Source organism: Geotrypetes seraphini, chromosome 4 (genome assembly GCF_902459505.1).
Source record: "Geotrypetes seraphini chromosome 4, aGeoSer1.1, whole genome shotgun sequence".
In the NCBI taxonomy this organism is placed as follows: domain Eukaryota; kingdom Metazoa; phylum Chordata; class Amphibia; order Gymnophiona; family Dermophiidae; genus Geotrypetes; species Geotrypetes seraphini.
The window spans coordinates 251,777,325-251,801,407 of record NC_047087.1 but is presented as its reverse complement, the minus strand read 5'-3'; the positions used below and the strand labels follow the sequence as shown (position 1 = coordinate 251,801,407).

Here is a 24,083-nt window from a genome sequence, read left to right as displayed (position 1 = left end):
CCTACATGTGCCTCACTGCTAGTGCAGAAGCCAAAGGGAATACTAGATAGGCCATTTGGTTTTTATCTGCCATCATGTTTCTATGTTTCTACATGTTTGTTAAAAGGATTTTAAATACAGGCAGTCTCCGAGTTACAGACACCCGACTTAAGTATGACTCATACTTAAGAACGTGGTCATAGTTTCATTTGATCCACTGAACAGTATTTTCAGTGGGGCATAGACTCCTACACTTCTCCTGTAACAGGTTCAGGAATGATGCTTGGCCACAGTAAGAACATTGCATGCTTGTGCATGCTGTACCTTAAAGGGAACACTGGTAGGGACAGTTGGCCCTTTTGATAGCTGGGAGCAGAAGTAAACAGAAAGAATCTTAAAATCTACCAGTTCTGAGTTACATACAAATCTGACTTAAGAATAGCTTTAAAAATGTAACTCGTTCTTAACCTGGGGGACTGCCTGTATATATACTATGTGTGTATATATATATACTGTGGGGCTCATAATCGAAAGAGAAAAATGTCCAAAAACTGGCCTAAGTCGGCACTTGGACAATCATAAATGAAAGAAGTCCAAGTGCCGATAATCAAACCAAGTTTTGGACGTATTTCTAAATGACCTTGGCCTTCATAGTGCCGTTGAGTGACCATAGCTAAATGGGGCATGTCAGGAGGAGTGTCGAGGGTGGGATTTGGGTGGGACGTGGGCAGGTTTAGACATAGTCGTACTGCATGTATAACTGAAAGGTATACAGCACAGGATCAATGGAACTTGGACGTTGTGACTTAGACTATTTAAAACATGGTCTAAGTCACAAAAACCCACCTAAAGTCACCAGATAAGCACTGCAAACACATAATACAGACTCTCACACACTACCACAGTGATCACCAACCCCCCAACCACATAAAATTCGTAATCACACCTTTAAAATTCAGCCGCCAGATCATCATCACCTGGCAGCCTGGCATAGGAAAGCCTAGTCGTCTTGCACAGAGGCGGCTTAAGTCATCTTGGGGGTGGGTTAGGGACCATTGGAGAGGAGGCCCCATGCCCATAAGCCCCTGTAATCACTGCATTGTTACTGAAACATGTGCACTCTCCTATACACCCCCAAAACCCTTTTATGCTGGCATATAAGTGGCTCCTGCAGTCATAAGGGCTATTAGGGTGGTAGATAAGTGGATCTAGGGGATTCTGGAGGTGGTTTGGGAGGCTCACCGTGACCTATAAGGGAGCTGTAGTGAGATGATGACATGGCACCCTTTTTGTGAAGTTCACAGCAGTGCCCTGTAAGGTACCCCACTATTTAGGTGCCATGTCTGGGTGTTCAGTCCATCACTTTGCAGACCCCTCACACGTCCAACAGGGCTTGTTCTAGGCATTTTGGTGGTATAAAGATGGACAATTTAGCGACTTGGAAGATCAGATCGGCAGGACGTATACTTAGATGATTTTCGAAAGGGAAAAGAATTTGGATGTATTTTTCGAAAATGTGTCCTAAGATGTTTTTTTACTTTGGATGACTTGCGACTTAAGATGAAATCGGACTTAGACGTTCCTTTCGATTATGTCCCTCTGTATATATATGTATATAGTCGACTCCACCTAAGTGCATGTCAGTTAAGCGCATACTTCAGTTAACAGCAGCCTACCACCATGGTCCTGGTTTTTTTTACATTAAAGTCAATGGATGTAAACTCTGGATATTTGCAATTCGGATACGCACACAATCCGCTTATGCGCACTGATGTCATAGGTCCAACCTCTATTCTTTCACATTGCATTCACTCTGGTTAAATGCAATCATGTTCTGACTGGGAATGGCTAAGCTTCACACAGCAGTTTAAGCGCTGGGACAGCTGGGAAAGTGAGTGCTGGGACATCTGGGAAAGTGAGTGCTAAGCTGTAGGGTATAGCTTTCCTGTACTTTAGGCTACAGCAGCCCATGCACCATATTTAAACTGAGCTGGCTTAACTACAGCCTTCCCCTTCCCCCAGTCCTATTAAGTGCACACTCCATTTAAGTGCATGTGGAAACCCGGTCCAAAGGTTGTGCATTTAAGCGGAGTCGACTGTATATAATCACTCTAAATCTCTTCACATTACACCCCCTTGAAATCTTTGCCTTCTTAGCATCTCTACATGTAAATAACATCTACGTAGCTATTACAATATACACCTGAAGCTTTGAAAATGACCCCCAAAAATAGTAAAGCAAGTCAGTTCAACTTAAAAAAAATCACAGATATGAGGAAGAGATAGTAACAACAACAACAAAAATCTAATCCTCCTCCATTACCCTTTACAAACGTAAAAAAGGGATTTAAAGAATGGTGTCTGCTTAAAGTACTTGAAATTAGTGTCTTTTCAGAACTGGGATTCCTCCAAATTGTTAACTCTGTACAATGGATCTCATTTATCAAGGGTATGCTTCCATTCCATGCATCAATAAATCAAGACAGAAACAACTACAGAACAGACAGCGGTAGTCAGCAAAATCACCAGGCAGTCTGGAAAAGGAAAGGGATACTGCCACCACCTGCCTTACTGGTATATACATTTTTTATAACTGACAGTAGGCTAGAAACTTAAATGGAATGTTAAATATAGCATCTGGTAGGAAATGAGTTTCTAAAGGTGAAGTAGAAGGCATGCTAATGGTTTTGTTTTAAGAATCTTTTCATTTAAACAAGCAAAAAATAAACAAGTAGAATGGGAGAGTTTTAAATCGATCTTTTGGAAGAAGGGGTCTCAGAATAAAAGACAGAACAGATAGTACAAAATGCTTAAGCATTCCACATTGTTCCTATTCCAAAAAAATGACTCAACTGTACCAAATAAAAATTTGAATGTTTTGAGGCCTTTTTACTAAAACAAATTAGGCACTTAGAGGCCCTTCTATTAAGCTGCTAAACAGGGGACTTTCTACATTAAAAAAAAAAAAAAAAATCCTAGGTATGTTAGCTGACTAATGCAGCAATGGGTGGGATCTGAGTGGGCAAAAATGTCACTGGCTGTGGCACCTAGTATACAGGTCAGTACCACAAACTATCTGTCATGAGTGCCAATAGCACAGCTGAACTAACAGCCACCACTAGAGGAGGTGATAAGTACAGCTGTGCTGCCAGCAGACTGATAGCACAGTGCCATCTCAGGTTGCACAGCAACACCTCCCCAAGACCCAGTCATGTGCCTTTCTGATACCAGTCCTATGTGCCTTCCCTTCAACCCACACTTACACAAGTCCAGCTTCCTCTGGGCTCTCCCGACTTCCCAATCTAAATTATCAACCCCCTCTCCCTTGAAGATACCATGCTTCCCACCTAAAACCCTGTCTCCTTCTGAGAGGTACCATTTCCCCACCTCCTACCATCCCCCAGGACTTACCAAGGAGTCAGCATTGGTATCTCATTGGTCCCAGATGCCTCCCACTACAGTATGGTTTTGTGCCAGGAAGAAAAAAGGTGCCAATGACCTCTAACAGTAGTCATGTGGTACTACTGCTAGAGGTTAATATGCCATATATGAGTAAATTTCCTTATATTGTAGATTGACTCCTAGTGGTATTATTAGGAAACTACTACTAGGGATTATTGGTACCATTTTGATTCTTGACATTGACCTGGGCAGTAAAAGGGAAGATCACTGTCTCACAGAACAACTGAGGTGCCAGTTCTTTCACAGATAAGTTGGGAGATTGGAAATAGGAGTGTGGCTTCCTCAAGAAAGTAAGATTTTGGATAGTGTTGTCAGGAGGCTCCTTGGAGACTGCATTTGTGTGTGGGGTATCTGTAAGGACCATTGTGGGTCAGACTATACTGTGTTTTCCTTTTTGCATTTGTTTTGAATGGGTCCACACTACTGAATCTGCCTTCTTGGTATGCAGGTCATCTCATGCATATTCATTGTGAATATCCTGAAAACCTGACTTGCAGGGGTTCCCCCAGGATAGTTTTACCAATCCCTGCTTCAGACCCTCCTTGTATCGTTGGGTCTCAACAGCTCCACTTCCTCCATTTCTGGCTTCCAATTTCAATTAACTCTAGCATTAGTCATAATATTATCACAAGGAATTATCCTTCCCCTTATGGCTGTGGCCTGAAAGTGGCTCCTGTGACTTCTAGAGACATTATCTTAATATTAATGCTATACCACTTACGATATGAAAAATAGGCCCAGGTTTAGTCTGACTGGAGAATTGAGATCCCTTCTGTGGAAGGAAGGGAGATAAAAGTAGATTTAGAGGTCAAGAGGAAGAGGGAATCAGAATTGGAGCATGGGAGGACCTGCTTTCTCTTATGCGGTTTCCAGTTGATGTCCAGCAGGGGCTTACATAACTGTCTTATGCAGGTCCTGGCTAATAGCCAGATATTGCATATACTCCAGTTAATAGAGCATACCATATTAGTCCCAAACATGGCCTGCTATTTGAATATCCAGAGCTAATTCTGGATGCTGTGGTCAGCATTTAAAAAAAGCATTTAACGTCAAGCCGAATATTGACTGGAGAATTAATTATCTCCTTAGTACACATTTCCAAAGCAAGGTAAAAGAGGTGGGCAGGTATGAGGATATATGAAGTTTAAGCAAGCCAAGGAGGACTAAGCAATAATGTCCCCTTTTTATTTGTACATCGCTTAGAAATACTGATAAGCGTTTGAATCAAATTTTAAATAAACTTGAAACTTGAATATTTCAAATCAGTATGCCTTAATGGTTTAAGTGAACATAAGAATAGCCTTACTGAGTCAAACCAATGGTCCATCTAGCCCAGTATCCTGTTTTCATGGAGGCCAATCCAAGTCACAAGTACCTGGCAAAAGCAGCATTCTATGCCACTGATCCAGGGCAAGCAGTGGCTTCTCCCATGCCTGTCTCAACAGCAGACTGTGGACCTTTCCTCCAGGAACTTGTCCAAATCTTTTTTTAAAAAAACATCTACATTAACCGCTCTTACCACATCCTCTGGCAACGCATTCCAGATCTTAACTATTCTCTGAGTGAAAAAATATTTCCTCCTATTGTTTTTAAAAGAAGTGGAGGGGCATAATTAAAAAAACAAAACTCCAAAAAACTCTAAGTCACTTTTTGGCCTAGGCCCTAAACGCTGAAAGTAGAAGCAGGGAAAATGTCCAGTCTCAAAAACAAACGTCCAAAAGGAGTTTTTAAAAAAAATAATGGCCTGCTTCTATGTTCAGCTATTTAAACAACATATAATCAACAACAACAAAAGAGGTCTAAGTCCCAAATGCCCAACACAATAGCTTTTAGGCGAAGGAGGAGCCAGTCCTTCGCCTAAAAGCTAGATTCTGTAACCGGTGTCTGTCAAAAAAGAACACCTGTTACAGAATCCAACCCCATCCCCAGCAATGATGGTGGCAGGAGAGATGGCTCATCTCCCCTGCCGCAATAATGATCCCGAAGTGCTGTCAAGTGATCCACCCCCCACCGACAAGATCGGACAGGAGGGAGCTCAACCCCTCCTGCCCTGATACAGTCCTGCGATCAGCTGGGGCAGGAGGGAGCCCAAGCCCTCCTGCCCCGGAGATCCCCCAACTCGATTGGGCAGGAGGAAGCCCAATCCCTCTTGCCCCACAGACACCTCCCCCCCCATTCAATCGGGGCAGGAGGGAGCCCAAGCACGCCTGGACAGGAGACTCTCCCAATTTGATCAGGCAGGTGGAAGCCCAAGCCCTCATGCACGGGAGACCTCCCCATCTCTATCGGGGCAGGAGGGAGCCCAAGCCCGCCTGCCCAGAAGACTCGATCGGGGCAGGAGGGAGCCCAAACTCTCATGCACGGGAGACCTCCCCAACTCTGTTGAGGCAGGAGGGAGCCCAAGCCCGCCTGCCCAGGAGACCCCCCCAACTTGATCAGGCAGGTGGGAGCCCAAGCCCTCCTGCCCTGGAGACCTCCCCAACTCGATCAGGGCAGGAGGAAGCGCAAGCCTTCCTGCCCTGGAGACCCCCCTACCCCCACTCCTACTAAGATACGGGCAGGAGGAATCCCAGGCCCTTTTGCCCCGACACAGCCCCCCACGACTGCTCCCCGAATCCCTGTTTGGCCCACCGAACACCCCACCCACCCGCCAACCCATGAGACTCACCTGCCCTCACCCCTGACACCCTCCTTTACCTTAAAAAAAAGAATGGTGGGCCTTAGGGCACAATTAGCCCAGGCGCCTCATGATCCGCCCACAGGAGGGGCCTGGGCCAACCAGAATTGGCTCAGTTGTCTTAGGTCTCTCCTGTGGGTGGGGCCTTAGGCACATGGGCCCAACCCAGCCTATGTGTCTAAAGCCCTGCCCACTGCAGGGGCCTAAGGCAACTGGGACAATTCCGTTTGGCTCAGGCGTATAAGGCCCCTCCTATGAGCGGGCCTTGAGGCACCTGGGCCAATCAGGCCCTAAGGCCCGCCATTCTGAAGATGGTGGGCCTGCTGGAAGGACGGGCTTGAGACCCATCCATCCATCCAACTTTTTTAAGGTAAGGGGGATGTCGGGGGTGTGGGGTGGTGTCGTGGGGTCAGTGGGGGGGCTTGCGGGTCAGCAAGTGTGGGGTGTTCGGTGGGCAGATCAGGGGTTCGGTGGGCAGTCATGGGGGGGTTGCGTTGGGGCAGGAGGTCCTGGGATCCCTCCTGCCCATATCTTAGTGGAGGTGGGGTATAGGGGGGTCTCCAGAGCAGGAGGGCTTGAGCTCACTCCTGCCCCGATCGAGTCAGGGGGGGTGATGGATCGCAGCAGAGAGATTGGCTATCTCTCCTGCCACGATGGTGATCACCCCTCTACCCGAACTGCCACAAGCCGCGGCAGGAGAGATTGGGCATCTCTCCTGCTGCGGGTCGCGGCAGTTCGGGTAGAGGGGTGATCGCCATCGCGGCAGGGGAGATGAGCCATCTCTCCTGCCACAATGGTTGCGGTGGGGGTGGGTAGGTTGCCGGGCCACTGAGCTGATCACAGCAGCCACCATAAGCTCAACAGCTCCTTTTTCAGCACTTATTCCTGTTTTGACTTGGTCTAAGTCAAAACGTATAATTGACGACTAGGCAACCTGGCTAAACTTTTGGTTATACCTACTATACGCCTATGTCTAGATTGGCCCACCTCCCGCCCAGCTCCTGCCCTTTTCCTTCCTCTAAAAACACCTCTTTTCGCTCTATGCGTTTAGAGGCAGGGGAAAGGCCTAAGCTGGTTTTAGATACATCTAAAACCAGCTTTGATTATGGGTACTTCGATGATCAGGTTTCTTGATCATCCAAGTACCCATTTAGGCCACTTTTTAGACATTTTTTTTCTTTGATTATGAGCCCCTTACTCTGTAACTTCATTGAGTGTCCTTTAGTCTTTGTAAATCTTGATGTAGCAAAAAATTGATCCTTTTGTTCCTGTCCTACACCACTCAGGATTTTGTAGACTTCAATCATATCTTTGCTCAGTATCTTTTTTTCGAGCTGAAGAGCCTTAGAGGGGCATAATAAAAAAAAAATATGTCTAAGTCCATTTTGAGCCTAAGTTACTAGTTGCCCAAAATCGGACATATCTAAAGTCCATTCTCGAAATATCCGACCACCCATTTTTTTCTTTTTAATTGTCTACTTGTATGACCAGCTGTTTGATCGTCCATACCACTCAGTCGTATATCTTTATACCCCATTCTTGTCCAAATATTCATCCAAGTCAAAAACGCCTAAAACAAGACCTTTTGGGAGGGGTCAGCAAATTGATGGACTAGCCACCCAGACATGGCAACAGAGTAGTAGGGCACCTAACAGGGCATTGCTGTGAACTTTACAAAAAGGGTACCACATAAACATCTCACCACATCTCCCTTATAGGTCATGGTGAGCCCCCCAAAAAACCTACTAGATCAACCTTTCTACCACCCCAATAGCCCTTATGGCTGTAGGTGCCACCTATATGGCAGTATAATAGGGTTTTGGGGGATTCACATATTTCACCATGAATTCAGTGGTTAGAGTGGCTTATGGGCCTGGGTCTTCTTCTCTATAGTTCACTAGCTCACCCTCCAGACTACTTAAGCCACCTCTGTGCAGCTGTACTAGGCTTTCCTATGTCTGGTGTTGATGTTCTGGAAGCAGGTATGTACGTTTCTATTCCGATTTTTATGGCAGTGTGGGGTGGAGGGGTCAGTGATCGGGGGAGTATGTGTGAATCTGTACTTTGTGTCTGCAGTGGATTATCTGGTCACTTTGGATACCTTCTGGACATTTAGACTTGTTTTTAAATTGCCTAAGTCACTACGTATAAATTCCATCTAGGTCAGGGGTGCCCACACTTTTTTGGCTTGAGAGCTATTTTTAAAATGACCAAGTCAAAATGATCTACCTACAATAAAATTTAAAAAAACACAAAGCACACTGTACGCAGAGAAAATGTTAATTATCATTTGTATTCAGGTTTTTTTTTCAAAGGTCAAGGCAGATGACTTTAAAATATGTAATGTCACCTCAGTAACAACTTTACAAAAATAGACAAATACACCCCCTCTTCTTTTACTAAACCGCGATAGCATTTTTTAGCATAGGAAGCTGCGCTGAATGCCCTACGTTGCTCTCGATGCTCATAGGCTCCCTGCGCTAAAAACCACTATTGCGGTTTAGTAAAAGGGGGCCATAGTGAAAAATATAGACAGCAGATATAAATTCTCAAAACGGACACATTTTGATCACTAAATTGAAAATAAAATCATTTTTCCTACCTTCCTTCTTCTATAAAGCCAACATTTCTTTCTTTCTGACTTTCTTTCTCTTTTCCCCTGCCTGCCTGTATTTGTTTCTCCCCCTGCCCCCCCCCCCCAAGCCATTGTGCCGATTTCTCCACTTCCCCGATTCGTTCCCTACCCCCACCCCCAAGCCATCACGCCGATTTCTGCTTGCTGTTTCCCTGAGCCAGGCCTGGCACGTACAAGCGCCGGGCCCATAAGACTTCACCTCCGACATCAATTCTAACATCAGGGAGGAAGTTCCAGGCCAGCCAGGCAGTGATTTGCTGGCCCAGAACTTCCTCTCCAATGTCGGAATTGACGTCGGAGGTGAAGTCTTGTGAATCCAGCACTTATACGTGCCAAGCCTGGCTTGGGGAAGCAGCAGGGAGAAAAAGATCGCAAAGGCAACGCGATCGACTCGCGTTCCCTATGCAATCTACTGGTCGATCGTGATCAACAATTTGCGCACCCCTGATCTAGGTAGTCTCGTTGAACTTTTGCTAATACTTGCAGTACGATTAAGTCTAGGTCAGCCCATGTCCCGCCAAATCACACACTTACCAATCCTCCTATAACACCCCTTTCAGCTCTGGACATATAGCGGTACTGAAAAAAAACATTGTTTCTGTTTCCTAATTTATTTCATTCTAAAACAGTGTTTCATTTTTGGTTTATTGTTATTAAAATATGCTGTTCTTACTTTAGCACATACTTTTCCATATAATCAACATTATTCTTCCAAAGCCTTTGAAAATGAAATAAAAAAAGATATTTGACCAAATCTATTCTTTAGTTGCTTTAAAGTACCATTTAAGTTATATTCAAATGTTCAGCACTGGTCCGTACCTGAATACTGGTGCTGAACATCTAGGGATGTCTAAAGCTTTAGCAAAATTTAGATTATTTCTATCAGTCATTTCTCATATACTGCATATATTATCAGAAAGCCAAGTAGTCATGCTGGTGAGATCAGTGGCATGGCAAGGGTAGGTGGCGTACCCCTGGTGCCCTCATCTCCGCCCTCCCCCCCCCCACACGCTACTTCCACACCCCTCCACCACCCTCACGCCCTCCTTTCCCCCCATGCCTCTTTAAATATTCACTTGCAAGAGCAGCTTCTCTGGCTTGTTGCTTGCACCAGCATTGTCTTTCCCTCTGACATCACTTCCTGACCCCATGACCAGGAAATTGTTTCAGAGGGGAGCCAGGCCAGAGCGAGCACCAGGTCAGAAAAGTTACTCAAGCTGGCAAATATTAAAGAAGTATGGGGTGAAGAGATGCCAGTGCCCAGGGTATGGTGCCCAGGGTAGACCATTCTCCTCCCCCTCTTACTACGCCACTGGGTGAGAGGAATATTCAGTGGCAGTAACCAGTATCTCTGAATATTTCTGCTGACTGCCTTGGCACTATCCAGACAGTGTCAGAGTGGGTAGAACCAAAGGTTAGTTGCAATATTCAGACCATTAACCATTTAGCTATCAAGATAAAGGGCCCCTTTTGCAAAGCTATGGTAGTGATTTCCATGCAGCAGCTTTGGTGCATTTGTCATAGTGGAATCACTACCATGGCTTTGTAAAAGGGGCCCAAACTTAGGATGCTGAATATCTGGGGGGTTTTGTTGTTGTTTGTTTTGTTTTATTATGCATAGCAGCTGACATTTTTAAAAGTTCTGACTTCTATGGGCTCAATATTATGAGATAAAGTTTTAGAAAAAAATGCCTTGGTCTGAAATCTACATTCTTTTTGCCTATTGCATTTCTAAATGTTAAATTATCAAGTCATTTATTGTTGCTTCTAGTCTTCCTCAGAAAGCACTGAGTTTTCAACATAGTAAATAAATCGAATGATACTGAAATTTATTACCATTGTTATGGCCAAGACATGAGGTCAGACCATTATATTACCAAGGCATATAATGATGTAATTTGTACCTGAAGGTTTAACAAAACAGCCCCGATCCTCATGGCTTCACTTAATTCAAGACTGTACATCAGTTGTGGAAAGTGAGGGGGACTCTGGTTGTTTGGTGGGAGTACATCAATGTACACAGTGGTGATGGAGCTCCTGTAATGAGACAAAAAAAAAAAAAAAAATCAATCAAACTTGCTCAATTAACCCTGCATAATAAAGAAGAGAAACAATATACTGCAGGGCCAATAAAATTACTGAGAATATATTTATTCTTTTCTTGGTCAATTTAAAATGGAAATTAGTAAAAAAAATAAAAATAAAATAAAATAGAACTACATAGGTTTAGAAGATATGCCCTCTCATTCTAATTTGATGCCTACTATTAGACACTAACCCCCTCTTTTACAAAGCTGCGCTAGCGGCTGCTGCATGGTAACAGCCCTGAAGCCCATAGAGATTTAAAGGGCTTCAGGGCTGTTTCCATGCGGCAGCCGCTAGCGTGGCTATGTAAAAGAGGGGGTAAGGAATAGATTCAGTAAATTAGCACTGAAAAAAAAATTAGTGAGAAATGCATTGTTCCCTCTGAGCTGAACGGGAGTCCTCCAACTGCATTGCTGCCAGTGTGGGATGTTGCTTCAATATTATGTTTTCAGTCACTAAAGATAAAAGTTCACTGGAGTATTGCAAAGCTTGCCTGTCCCTCATTACTGAAAATGTGATAGTGAAACAGCACCCCCCACTGACAGGAAGGTAGGTGGAAGACTTCTAATCAACTTAGAGGGATTGGAAACAGAATGCTATTCTATAAATGGTGTACTGGGATACCTGTCCAAACCTGGTATAAGTCCTGATACCTAATGTGTGGATACCCTAAATTCTATAATACTGTACACATGTTTAGTGAATGCCCTTGACCCACTCATGTTCTTCCCATGGTCACTCCCCCTTTTAAATGATTTACATGCAGGTATTTGTAGAATCTTCATTTGATGTCAATACTGTTATTCACTCTATACTTGGGGTCAATATCAAAACTTGACATCCACTAGCACCCCCAAGTCCATAGCACCCTTTTATTATAGTTCTTTATTTTTATATATGTCTCTTTTCCAAATTCTCCGGACCTCAGCGACACCACTCTGCCTGCAATTTTTCACATTCTGCTTGCATTTTAACAACTTTGAACAGTTTAATGTCATCTGTAAATTTAATCAGCAGAGAGCTTTGTTGAATGTGATAACAACATGTAATCATATATATTGTTGAAGTTTATGTGTGCTCTTTTTAAAGATTTTACCTAACTTCTAATCTAATCTGAATTTCTGTATCAGTCTTATCCAGGACAGGTTCAAGACGATTTAGAAGTTAAGAAGCCCATAAGGAAGTATGGGGAATTGTAGTTACATCTCATCAATGAATATATGATGCTTTGTTGCAGGTAGATAGAGCTATGGGAGGAAAAGGTTACATTAGCACAGAGGATAGGGTTAAACAATAGGAGGAGAATGGCAATTGCTGATTCACAAATGGAATAAGGGAAGTATAGAGATAAAGTCAAATGGGATAAAAAGAATGCTGACAATTCTTAGCTTAATATAGCGAAAAACTGACTCCAATAAGGAACTGCCTATGGAGAGTAGTCAATTAGATATATAACTCGCTCAGAGTTCGCCTTCCAGTCATTGCAGGTTAATAAATCTATGATCACGCTCCAAGGCACTGAAATATATATGTATAAATTTAAAAAAATGTTAAAGTCCTTTAAATATAGGAAAGTAATATATTCTCATCTGTTTATCTCAAAAGCGCCATCACTGCATTGGTAAAGTGTATTAAAGTTCACTTAACTTTCAAACTGAATTCAAGGGGTCCCGACGTGGCCCCGTTTTGATCCCTGCTTCAGGGAACCCGAATGTAGATATTCAATAAACTTGATGTTATGAATTATACAAAGTATTTTCAGCTATTTGTGATGAAATCCCATCGCTGCTGGATCTCGATGTATATTCTGAAGATTCTAACCGTCAGCAAAGACGGTTAGAATCTTCAGAATATACATCGAGATCCAGCATGATGGGATTTCATCACGAAGAGCTGAAAATATTGTGCATAATTCATAACATAATAAGCAGAAACGGGGCCATATTTAGTTAAGTCAAAGATCAATCTGATTGCAGTGTTTTAAATCATTTGGAGTTTGTGCTTATTAGAAGAGATGATGCCTTCATAGAGGGAACCATTTGGACTAATATAGCAAAGTAGTGGCTGTAGGAGTAAGGTCTGATCAGTCTTAGTTATTTAGTGGCTAATATGCACTTACAGTTTCCTATTCAAGCCTATGCTCCCAGTAGTTCTTTCTTGAAAAATAGATGCTATCAGGTATTTCTCAATTTTGTTTAACATATATATAAGTTCTTTAAGATCTCTTGTTCTGGCATTAGGGGAAGTTATGTATTTATGTGCAGATTATATTTTTGATTTAGTCCCTGCTAGCTTGAACTTAAATGATTTCCCTACTAGTACAGTCAAACCTTGGTTTGCGAGCTTAATTCGTACCAGAAGCATGCTTGTAATCCAAAGCACTCGTATATCAAAGCAAATTTCCCCATAGGAAATAATGGAAACTCAGATGATTTGTTCCACAGCCCCAAAACTTTAATACAAAATACTGTATGTACTTGTATTGCAAGACCTCGCTCATTTAGAACAGTCACTATACTCCTGCAGCGTCAGAGAGAGAAGAACCATCGGCTCAGTTGTGATGTATATATACTGTATGCACTTGTATTGCAAGACATTGCTTGTATATCAAGTTAAATATAATTTGCAAAACCATTGGTATAAACCAAAATCACACTGAAGGTACTTATTTAACTTTTTTCTCTTTATCTCTTTTATCCTGTAAGCAGGGACAAGTCTCAGATTATGGAGTTTTACCCATTCAGGGTTCTTTCAAAGAGAAGGACAATTTTTCTTCTCTTACTCCTATTAACATCACTGGCTTGAACCCATCCTCCCTACCTTAATCTTAACATTAATCTTTTATTTCTTCAATCTTAAATTAATTACTGCTAAAATACCTAACTGAATTTATTGCCTTCTAATCTAACTACTTTCTAATAAACTCAATATTTTAAATAATTCTAAATTCATAAAGGATTAATAATTCATCAGCATTCAAGACCAGTTAAACCTCACAGTACATTTTGGAAAACTCAGAACTGACAAAAGTGCACTAGTGCTTTAAAGTGCTGTATCAAAAGTACCATAGCAAAAGTGCATTTGTGCTGTGATCTTTTTTAGCTTCATTTAGACTTTTTATTTTTAGTTAATAATCTTTATTCATTTTTAAAAACACTTTCAACAAGTGAAAATAGAGATAATTAAAACATTGTATACTTTAGACAACACTTAATACATTACAGGATTAATACAGATCAATACACACCCCCCCCCACCTTATTCACTATCATTAAGATATCTATAAAATTTTATCTTAGTTTCCAAAATACACTATACATTTTTAAAACATAAATTACACTTATATAACCATTCAGACTTATTTATCAATCCTCAAAAATACCACCCTTCCACCCAATTACCATCTTTAAAAATAATCAATTAAAAACTTATATTCCTCCCCCTCCCCCGGATGTGCATTTTATCTAGCAACAAAAATCATAATGTAATGTAATGTAATTTATTTCTTATATACCGCTACATCCGTTAGGTTCTAAGCGGTTTGAAGAAAATATACATTAAGTTTATAAATGAGAAGTAAGAAGGTACTTAAAAAATTCCCTTACTGTCCCGAAGGCTCACAATCTAACTAAAGTACCTGGAAATTAATAAAGAAGAGAAAATAAAGATGGTTGAAAAAAGAAAAATTCTATGTGAACTTATAGGATGGAAATTAAACTGACAGTGAAGAACTGTAATAATGCTACAAAAGACTTCAATGGACCCCAAATTAATTTAAAGTTAGAACCGCAAGGCACAAGCGGAATATAAATCACTAATGTAATGTAATGTAATATTCCCTATCAAATCAGCTCTCATTTTCTCATATTTATAGATTAGACATAGACTTGCCTACCAGAATGTAAAGGTGAGATGATCCCAGTTTTTCCAGTTCCTTGTAATCAATTGTATAGCTGTACTTGTCATAATTTTAAAAAGACATCTTTTATATTTGTCTAGAGGATCTTTGATATGCAAAATTGTATCACAAATTACTACTTCATAAATTAAAGGAATCTCAGATTCTAAAATATTATTAACTAGTCTTATAGCCTGTTACATTAATGGGTGCTAGAATATATGTGTGTGTGTCTGTCTTTATTTCTTTCTCTCTCTCTCTCCTTAGCTGCTTTCTGTATTTCTGTCTTTCTTTTTCCTTGGCTGTCCACCACCACCCCTTGCCTGCTCTCCCTGTCCATTCTCCCTTCCTTTTACCTCCCCTGTGTCCACCACCACCCCTTCACTGCTCTCCTTATGCAGCAGCAGCCCTTCTCCCTTTGTTTTACCTCCCCCCTGTCCAGCAGCACCTCTTTCCTTCTCCCCCTGTCCAACATTAGGCCTCCGTTCCTTTTTCTTCACCCCCCTATCCATCAGCATCTCTTTCCTTCTCTCCCTGTCCAGCAGTAGGCGTCCCTTCCTTTTTCTCCCCCCCCTCCTCCTTCTTATCCTTATGATACACTTACCTTGCTCTGCCCCTGATCAGAGGTTCCCGACAGCCGCCCAGTTGCACCCATTGGAAAAGTTCCCTCTGCCGCATCCCGCACTCCTCCTGACGCGACTCCCGCTGTCCTTCTTTCTGTCTGTCTCTGTCTCTGTCCCCCTTTGTCTGTCTTTCTGTGTATCTAGCCCCTGTGTCTTTCTTCTTTTCTTTCTGTCTCCCTTCCTCCCTCTGTTTGTCTGTCCGAAGCAGCATTCCCTCCCCCTCCATTTCCCTCCCCCCACACCAGTTTCCTGTGCACCTGCCCCTGTGTCTTTCTTCTTTTCTTTCTGTCTCCCTTCCTCCCTCTGTCTGTCTGTCCAAAGCAGCATTCCCTCCCCTCCATTTCCCTCCCCCCACACCAGTTCCCTGTGCAGCAGTATTAGCGTTTCCTCTACCCCCTTTCCCTTCCTGCAGTCCTGACTACAAACGTGGTCCCTAGTCCTTTGCTGCCCCCCCTTCCCTTCCCACGGGCCCAACTACAAACCTGGTGATTTAAACAGCGTGTGCAGCAGTCTTCACACGCTGCTTCGGGTCCTACTCTGGCACGTCCCTGATGACATCATCAGAGATGCGGCAGAGCAAATCAGGGCAGTAGAAGGGGAAGCAGCGTGTGAAGACTGCTGCACACACTGCTTAAATCATCAGGTTTGTAGTCGGGCCCGCGGGAAGGGAAGGGAAGGGAAGGGGGGGCGGCAAAGGACTCGGGTCCCGGGCAGCGGAAAGTTGCTGGGCTCCTCGGTGGGGGCGCCGAGTGGCCGCGATCCCTCTCCTCCCAGACACTCCCCCCCTGCTGGAGGAACGGAGATCGGCGTCTGGCTGCGGTCCCGGCTTGTGGAAGCGACCGGCAGCTGGTGACGTATTAGCGGGCATGCGCACTCCTGCGACCGCAGACCTACTGATCATGGAAGCATGCAAATAGGAGTGCGCATGCGCGGCTAGCCTTTTATTATATAGGATATGTCCCAAAATTGATTTCCAAAGGCTTTTAAAAAAAATCAAAAGTACTTAGCTTTAGCTTTTGCTCTTGTGCTCTTTTAGAACCAGGACCGTTGCTTACTACTCTCAATCCAACGTGGCCTACGTTTTCCGGGGTCAAATTACATCCTCGCTGCGTCAGGGAAAAGTCTTGTTAGCAACAATTCTTGCCGGTTCAGGGCACTTTAAAGCACAAGCACATTTTACACTAGTACACTTTTGTCGGTTCTGAGTTTTCCAAAATGTACTGTGAGGTTTAACTGGTCTTGAATGTTGATGAATTATTAACCCTTTATGAATTTAGAATTATTTAAAATATTGAGTGTATTAGAATGTAATAAGATTAGAAGGCAATAATAATTCAGTTAGGTATTTTAGCAGTAATTAATTTAAAGATTGAAGAAATAAAAGATTAATGTTAAGATTAAGATAGGGAGGATGGGTTCAAGCCAGTGAGGTTAATAGGAGTAAGAGAAGAAAAATTGTCCTTCTCTTTGAAAGACCTGAATGGGTAAAACTCCATAATCTGAGGCTTGTCCCTGCTTATAGGATAAAAGAAACAAGATAAAGAATAAAAAAAATAATAATAATTTATTTCTTATATACCGCTATACCGTGAAGTTCGAAGTTAAATAAGTACCTTCAGTGTCATTTTGGTTTATACTAATGGTTTTTGCAAATTATATTTAATTGATAGGTTACCATTAGGTTTTCTCTATTTATTGTTGTATATCAAGTTAACATTTAATAAAATGTTTTGCTTGTCTTGCAAAACACTTGCAAACCAAGTTACTTGCAATCCAAGGTTTTACTGTATTAATAACTGAAAAAAGATCATCATCTCATTTCCTCCAACTAAATGGAGGAGTAGCCTAGTCTTAATGCAGCAGCCTGAGGACCTGGGGAACTGGATTCAATTCCCACTACAGCTCCTTGTTACTCTGGACAACTCATTTAACCCTCTATTGCCCCAGGTATAAAATAAGTACCTGTATATAATATGTAAACCGCTTTCTTGTTTAATTTTTAAAATCTAAGTAAGATATTTACCTGAGAGATTATCCTTCTCTTAATGGTTTAAGACAGTAGTTCTTAAACCTGTCCTGGGGGACCCCCAGCCAGTTGGATTTTCAAGATATCCCTAATGAATATGCATGAGATCTATTTGCATGCACTGCTTTCATTGTATGCTAATAGATCTCATGCATATTCATTGGGGAAATCCTGAAAACTCAACTGGATTGGGGCCCTCGAGGAGGGACTTTGACACCCCTGGACTATAGGTATAAAAATGGAGTGCTTGTTTTCTTCATCTAGTTCAGGTGTACTCACCTATATATAGAATATGAATAATGGTATAGGAAGAAAATTTAGTGCACAATAAGAGTATACCAAGGAAAAGGCAACATTTTACACACTGCAGCAAGTACTAGAACATCAATATACCCAATGTAAAACAAAACAAGACAGATTAGTACAGATCGATCCTGCACAGATAATGCTAACAGAAAACCATGTCTTTCATACACATAAAACACAGAGACACCCTTGCCCGGTTTATAATAAGTAATCACATACTAAAAATAGTTAAATTGAACCACCAAGAAGCCAGACTCTGTAACACCACAGAAACAGTGATGCATGTCTCCTAATATTGTACAAAATATAAAAATAACAGATGTAAATTTGAAGAGAGAAAAACAACAAATCACTTTACAAAATAACAAAAACAAAAAAATGGAAAATAAGATAATGTTATTTTATTGGACTAATATATTTCTCAATTAACTTTCAGAGGTCAAAACCTCTTTCTTCAAGCAAGTAAAATATACTGCTGTTACAGTATCCTGTCCTGACCTTCTCTCTGCATCTTTCATATGGCATCTGCTTTTTTTCAATGCCTCTTCCAGAAACTGTCTGCCTCTCCCATCCATCTCTCTCTTCCTCCCCCCATTAGTCTAGCATCCATCTTCTTCCCTCCTCTCCCCCCATAGTCTGGCATCTCTGTCTACCTCCCTCCCCTGGATTTTAGTATCTCTCTCTCCTCCTTTCTTCCCCTCAGATCTGGTATCTGTCTCCTACCCCCCACCCCCATGCTCTGTCATCTCTCTCTCCTCTCCTCTTCCTTTTCTTCTCTGGTCTTCCTTCTCAATTTATTTTCTGCCTCTGTCTAGATTAAATTCTTTCTTAATATCCAGTCCTCAATTTCCCTCACCCCTTCTAGTATCTCACTAGCTCTATCCTCTTATCTCAATCCAGCATGTGACCTTTTTTCTTTATCCCCTCCTTCCATTCAGTATGTGCCCTCTCTCTCCTTTCCCATTGGCTGCTCACCTCTCTCTCCTCCTCACTTCTTTCCATCATCTGTTATTATTATTTATTGACATATTATCCTGCCTGTACCATCCAAGGACCTAGGCAGCTTACAAACTCCCCACACAGGCATCACCTGTTCCCACTCTCTCTCCACTTCCATTCAGCATCTGCTTCCCCCTCTCCTCTCCACTTCCTTCCAGCTTCTGCCCCCCTCTCTCTCCATACAATAAAACTGAAGCACTGTTTAACCTCTTCTCCTAATTGGACCATCTCCCTCCCTTCCCCTCACCTTCACAGAACTTTTCTTCTTTTTTTTTTAGTTCAATTTATTTTTTTAACATTTTTTTTAATGTGGCAATTTTCAAACTCCAAGTTTTCTCTCTCGGAGGGGTTGTGATGTGACAAACCATTCTCACAAGTTACATGCAGTGGCCTCAAAGCCTCTCCTCTTTAGTTTTTCCTCAGGTATGTGTTAATATTCAGTTATAAACAGTTATGTTTGGATTATGTGAAGGAGTGAGTGTTTGAAATAATTCTGGATTGTCCTACTTTCCCAATTATGAGTTAGTTATAGCTGGATGTACTGTACATTTCATTGGAATTGACCAATTCATACAGTCTTCAAAATATAAAATAAATCATACATTTCTATATGACATTTCTTGTTTACAGAATAAATTGGCTTTTTGCACCATCTTGATCTAATTGCTAGAATGAACCTGTTCAAAATCATATGCATTTATTATGACATAAATTACCTTCTTTGTGCCTGTGGAGCATTGTCAGATGCTTTGATAGTCAGTGCATAAGACTGCCCTACTGATAATGTGACACCTGGAGCAATGGTGATAAGCCCTGTTCTGTTGTTGATGAGAAAGTTCCCCTGAGCCCCAGCCAGAATTTCATAAGTGATCTGCCCATTTAGTCCTTCATCTGCGTCGACTGCAGTGAGCTGGAATTGAAAAGCAAAACAAAATCCTCTTGAGACATAAACCTTTTATCAAATTGAAGTTACTTTCATGAACAAAACTTCTATGTATATTTGATATGCTTTCTGATCTATCAGCATATGATTTGAAATGCATGTATTGATTATATGTTCCCATTTTTTATTGTTTTCATGTGCATAGGTGTACATTTTAAAATCTAAGAAACAAAGGATTCATCAAAAAAAGAACATTGATTATAGGGATAATGTAATATAAAACTGAACAAAACAGATATCAGACAAAGAACTTGATGTCTCTCTTGTTATTCAACAAACCTTGAAATTGCACTTCTTGAAATATATGTAATCTCAATGATTTCCACACTATTAAGTGTGAGCTGTTACCTATACTGTAATATTTAAAGTACGTGAGGGGCATAATAATAAAAAAAAAACGTCTAAGTCCCCTTTTGAAAGTAGAAATAGGGAAAATGTCCATTATAAAAAAAAACGTCCAAAAGGAGGGTTTTTTTTTATAGTGGCCTGCCTCTACATTCAGCTGTTTAAATGCCCAGACCACCACTACGTCTAAACTTATACCATATAATCAACCTAAAAAAAGCCTAAGCCCCAAACGTCCAAAACAAGGGCTTTTAGGCGAAGGAGGAGCCAGTCCTTCGTCTAAAAGCTGGATTCTGTAACCGGTGTCTGTCAAACACAACACTGGTTACAGAATCCACCTTCCCCCCCCCCCCGACGACATCGGGGCAAGAGGGAGACCAAGCCCCGGCCCATGTGCTTAAGGCCCCACCCACAGGAGAACCCTAAGGCTCCTGGGCCTATTCTGGTTGGCCCAGGTGCCTCAGGCCCCACCTGTGGGTGGGGTTTGAGCTGCCTGGGCCAATCTGGACCCATTCTTGTGCGCAGGCCTGCCGGACGGGCGGGCTTGGCACCCGTCTGTCCAGCCAACATTTTTTGAGGTACAGGGAAGGGGGGTGGGGTAGGGGGTCATGGGGTCAGCAGGGGGTTTGCAGGTCAGCAGGGGGGCCGATCGGGGGTTCAGAGGGGCGGTCGTTGGGGGGGGGTTGCGTTGAGGGCAGGAGGGCCTGGGATCCCTCCTGCCCGTATTATAGTGGGGGGTGGGGGTTAGAGGGGGTTGCGGGCCAGGAGGGCTTGGGCTCCTTCCTGGCCGGATTGTGTGGTGGGGGGAGGGGGGGAGATCGCTGGACCAGGAGGGCTTGGGATCCCTCCTGGCCCCAATGGATTCAGCCCGGGGGGTTTTTGGATTTCTGGGCAGGAGGACTTGGGCTCCCTCCTGCCCTGATCTTTAGGGGGGGAAGGGTGGATCGTGGCAGGAGAGATGAGCCATCTCTCCTGCCGCGATCATTGCTCTAGGGGGTAGGCAGGTTGCTGGGGCCGCTGAGCTGATCGCAGCAGCCACGATCAGCTCAGCGGCCCCTTTTCGGCACTTATACCTGTTTTGACTTGGTCTAAGTCAAAACGTATAAGTGCCAACTAGGCAACCTGCCTAAAGTTTTGGTTATACCTGCTGCACACCTAGATCTAGGTCGGCCCACCTCATGCCCGCCCCTTCCCCTCCTCTAAAAATGCCTCTTTTCTCTCTGTGCGTTTAGAGGTAGGGGGGAGGCCTAAGCTGGTTTTAGATACGTCTAAAACCAGCTTTAATTATGGATACTTGGACGATCAGGCTTTTTGATCATCCAAGTAGCCATTTAGGCCACTTTTTAAACTTTTTTTTTATTATTATGAGCCCCTTAAGGTCTTCAAATTGCCAATAGTGTAACGTAACACTGTATGGCTGCGATCCTCACTAGTCCCATGCACCTAATTTTACTTCTTTAAATCTTTAATTTTTTAATTTCATTTTATAAATAAGTAATTTAACTTAGCTTTATGATGAATATCTTTAGTTAACACATTTCCCCTGTCATTCCCGACGTGTTTCAAAGTCTTCTTCACTGTTGGGGTAGACTGTGTAAATGAAGCATTCTTAGCATAACCGCTATTCCTGATAGTATGACTATCTCTGCAAGATGCCCAGAAAGATGGTTTTGAAAATCAGCACTTGGACGTCCCAGCAATTAGGACATTCAAGTACTGACATGACATTTTTGGGGCATTTTTTAATTATGAGCCCTTATAGCCTGTATAGAGATAATTTTATACAAGGGCTCTTATGTGATATGTTCAAAAAGGACCTTTTATAAAATGCAACTGACATGCCTATGTGCCTCTATAAGATGGGCACCAAAAACAAGCCCCCATTAGCATTGTTCCTTCTAAACTGAGCAAGGTCTGTGCTTGTACGTGTTTAGCCATGGAAATTTTTTGTCATTTTTCACAAGTAAATCATACTATAAGTGTGGAAAATTATTTATAAATTATTTCCCTCTCCCCCAAGTGCAAAAGGTGGCAAAGTCAAAAATGGATTTGTATTTGTTCACATTTTTTTTATATAAAACTTGCTCACATGCACCTAAATTACCCAAGGAAATTCATGCATACCAAAAGGCAAGTGTAAATATATACACCTAAGTTCCCTGGGGTAATTTTCAAAGTAGGCGTACGTCTATATTTTCATTTTGAAAACTCACCAGTATCCCCTCAGGAAAAGTATGCACTTGCTATTTATGAGTCTGCAGAGTTATACAATTTCAACAGTCTGATATAAAAATGTGATGTGATTATAAATGGACTAGATCTCCTTTAAGATTCCGTTTAAGTTTGCTTCATCTTTTAGGAAACACCATGAATGATTTTGGGATGATGTGTGAAAGGAAACCTTGGGATTGTTTATTATTATACTGAGTTCTTATATTCTATTCACAATCAGATAATTACAAAATAAGTATTGTTTGGATAAATGACTCATTATGAGAGCTGGGAAGTGACTAACAAAGAATCAAAAGAGAAGGATACTGAAACAGATTAGAATAATGATTTACTAGAACCAATACATTGTTCTATGTTATGCATTTTTTTTGTAATCTTTTACATACATATGTACAAGTGTGTTCATTCTGCAGCCTCTCAGTATCTCTCTTTATATGCCTCCCCAGATAAGTTACTTTTATCTGAACCCTTCTCCTCCACTGCCAATTCCATATTTCATTCCTTTCACCTCACTGCACAGTATGCCTGGAATAGACTACCTGAATCTGTTTGTCACACCCCTTCTCTTCCCTTATTCAAAAATAGACTGAAAGCCCACCTTTTTGAGATTTCCATCAACATATAACCCTCTCCCTCTACTCATCAGCCTTGCCAGCAGTTTAACCAAAATAACATGAGGCTGTCTGTATAGGTTGTGGCAGCCATTTTGTCAAAGAAGTATGGGATTTGCTTCTGCCTCCATCTTTTCAATGGTCATCAGGCACTTCAGATAGCCTCAGAAGGGGCGAGCCTATCCTGAGTTGGGGTAGGATGATCTTTTTTTTGTCAGAGGCAGGCTGGGAGGAGGGCTGTGGAACTCATTGGAGGGAGGATTAGAGGCAAATGGGTAATTTTTTTAACGTGGATCTCAGTGAATAGGCAGGGCCTGTATAAATGTCTTATGCAGGCCCTGACTGAATATCAGCTGGGACTGGCATAAGCTTCAGAGACTAGCTCCACTTAAATTAGCCCCAGATATTCAGTGTTGGTGCCCAGACATGGCCATACACTGAATATATAGGACTAATTTTTCCCCAGGTTATTAGCATTTTAACAAATGCTAACCACTTTGGGCTGAATATTATCCCATAGTGTTTACAAGGGCTCAATATTCAAAGTGATTTATCCAGGCAGGAGAGGTTCCTGCCTGATTAAATTGCAATCAATAGGCTGTCCACCGATATTCACTGACATTTAACTAAGCAGTGCTGCTGAATATCAGCAGTAACCAACCATATTGATACCAGGAAGGAGAGAGCCATTACAAGAGTAGAGCTGGGGAGGAACTAAAATGTATGAAGATACAATCAGTATTCAGTGCTTGTATCTGCATAGCTAAAAGATAAGATAGGACTCCTTTTTGTACAGTCCTAACTACATCCACTGAACTATATGTGTGCCAGTACTGGATATCAGTTAGTACTCACATAGTCTCTTGATACAGGCCTTAAGATGGAGGTATGGCCCCCCAAATCTGATCCCCTTCCTGAATCCCCATCAACAAGAGAAGGTTTCCTGAACATTACCCAACCACCTTCTATTCTCCCCAACAAAACCCAACTTCATCCCCCCACCCCCACCCCCCCACACACAAGTTGTTCTCACTCCAAAACCCTCATAATAACAGAGCTCGAGATCCACCCCCATGAACAGAGTTCTCCTCCCTCACCCATTCATATGTTAGCCCATCCAAGGCCTACCTTAGGCCTCCTGGTAGTCTAGTGGAATAGGCTAGGAAAGAGTGAACCCCGATGACTCCTGCTATAAAAATGGTTGTCATGAGTTCTAGCAGTAGTACTGTGAGACTACCACAAGAGCTCACAGCAGCCAATTT

At 42.3% G+C, this 24,083-nt stretch overlaps 1 protein-coding gene across 6 annotated transcripts in view; it reads right to left on the bottom strand.

The window, feature by feature from the left end:
- The window catches only part of PCDH15 (protocadherin related 15), a 2,123,136-nt gene that overhangs the window by 467,240 nt on the left and 1,631,813 nt on the right, over positions 1-24,083 (bottom strand). For all 6 annotated transcript variants that reach the window (XM_033941002.1, XM_033941006.1, XM_033941004.1 and 3 more), the window contains 2 exons: positions 19,407-19,600; positions 10,658-10,790 (listed from right to left, as the gene is read on the bottom strand). In XM_033941002.1, the coding sequence (XP_033796893.1) occupies positions 10,658-10,790; positions 19,407-19,600 (327 nt within the window). The remainder of the gene's footprint in view (positions 1-10,657; positions 10,791-19,406; positions 19,601-24,083) is intronic.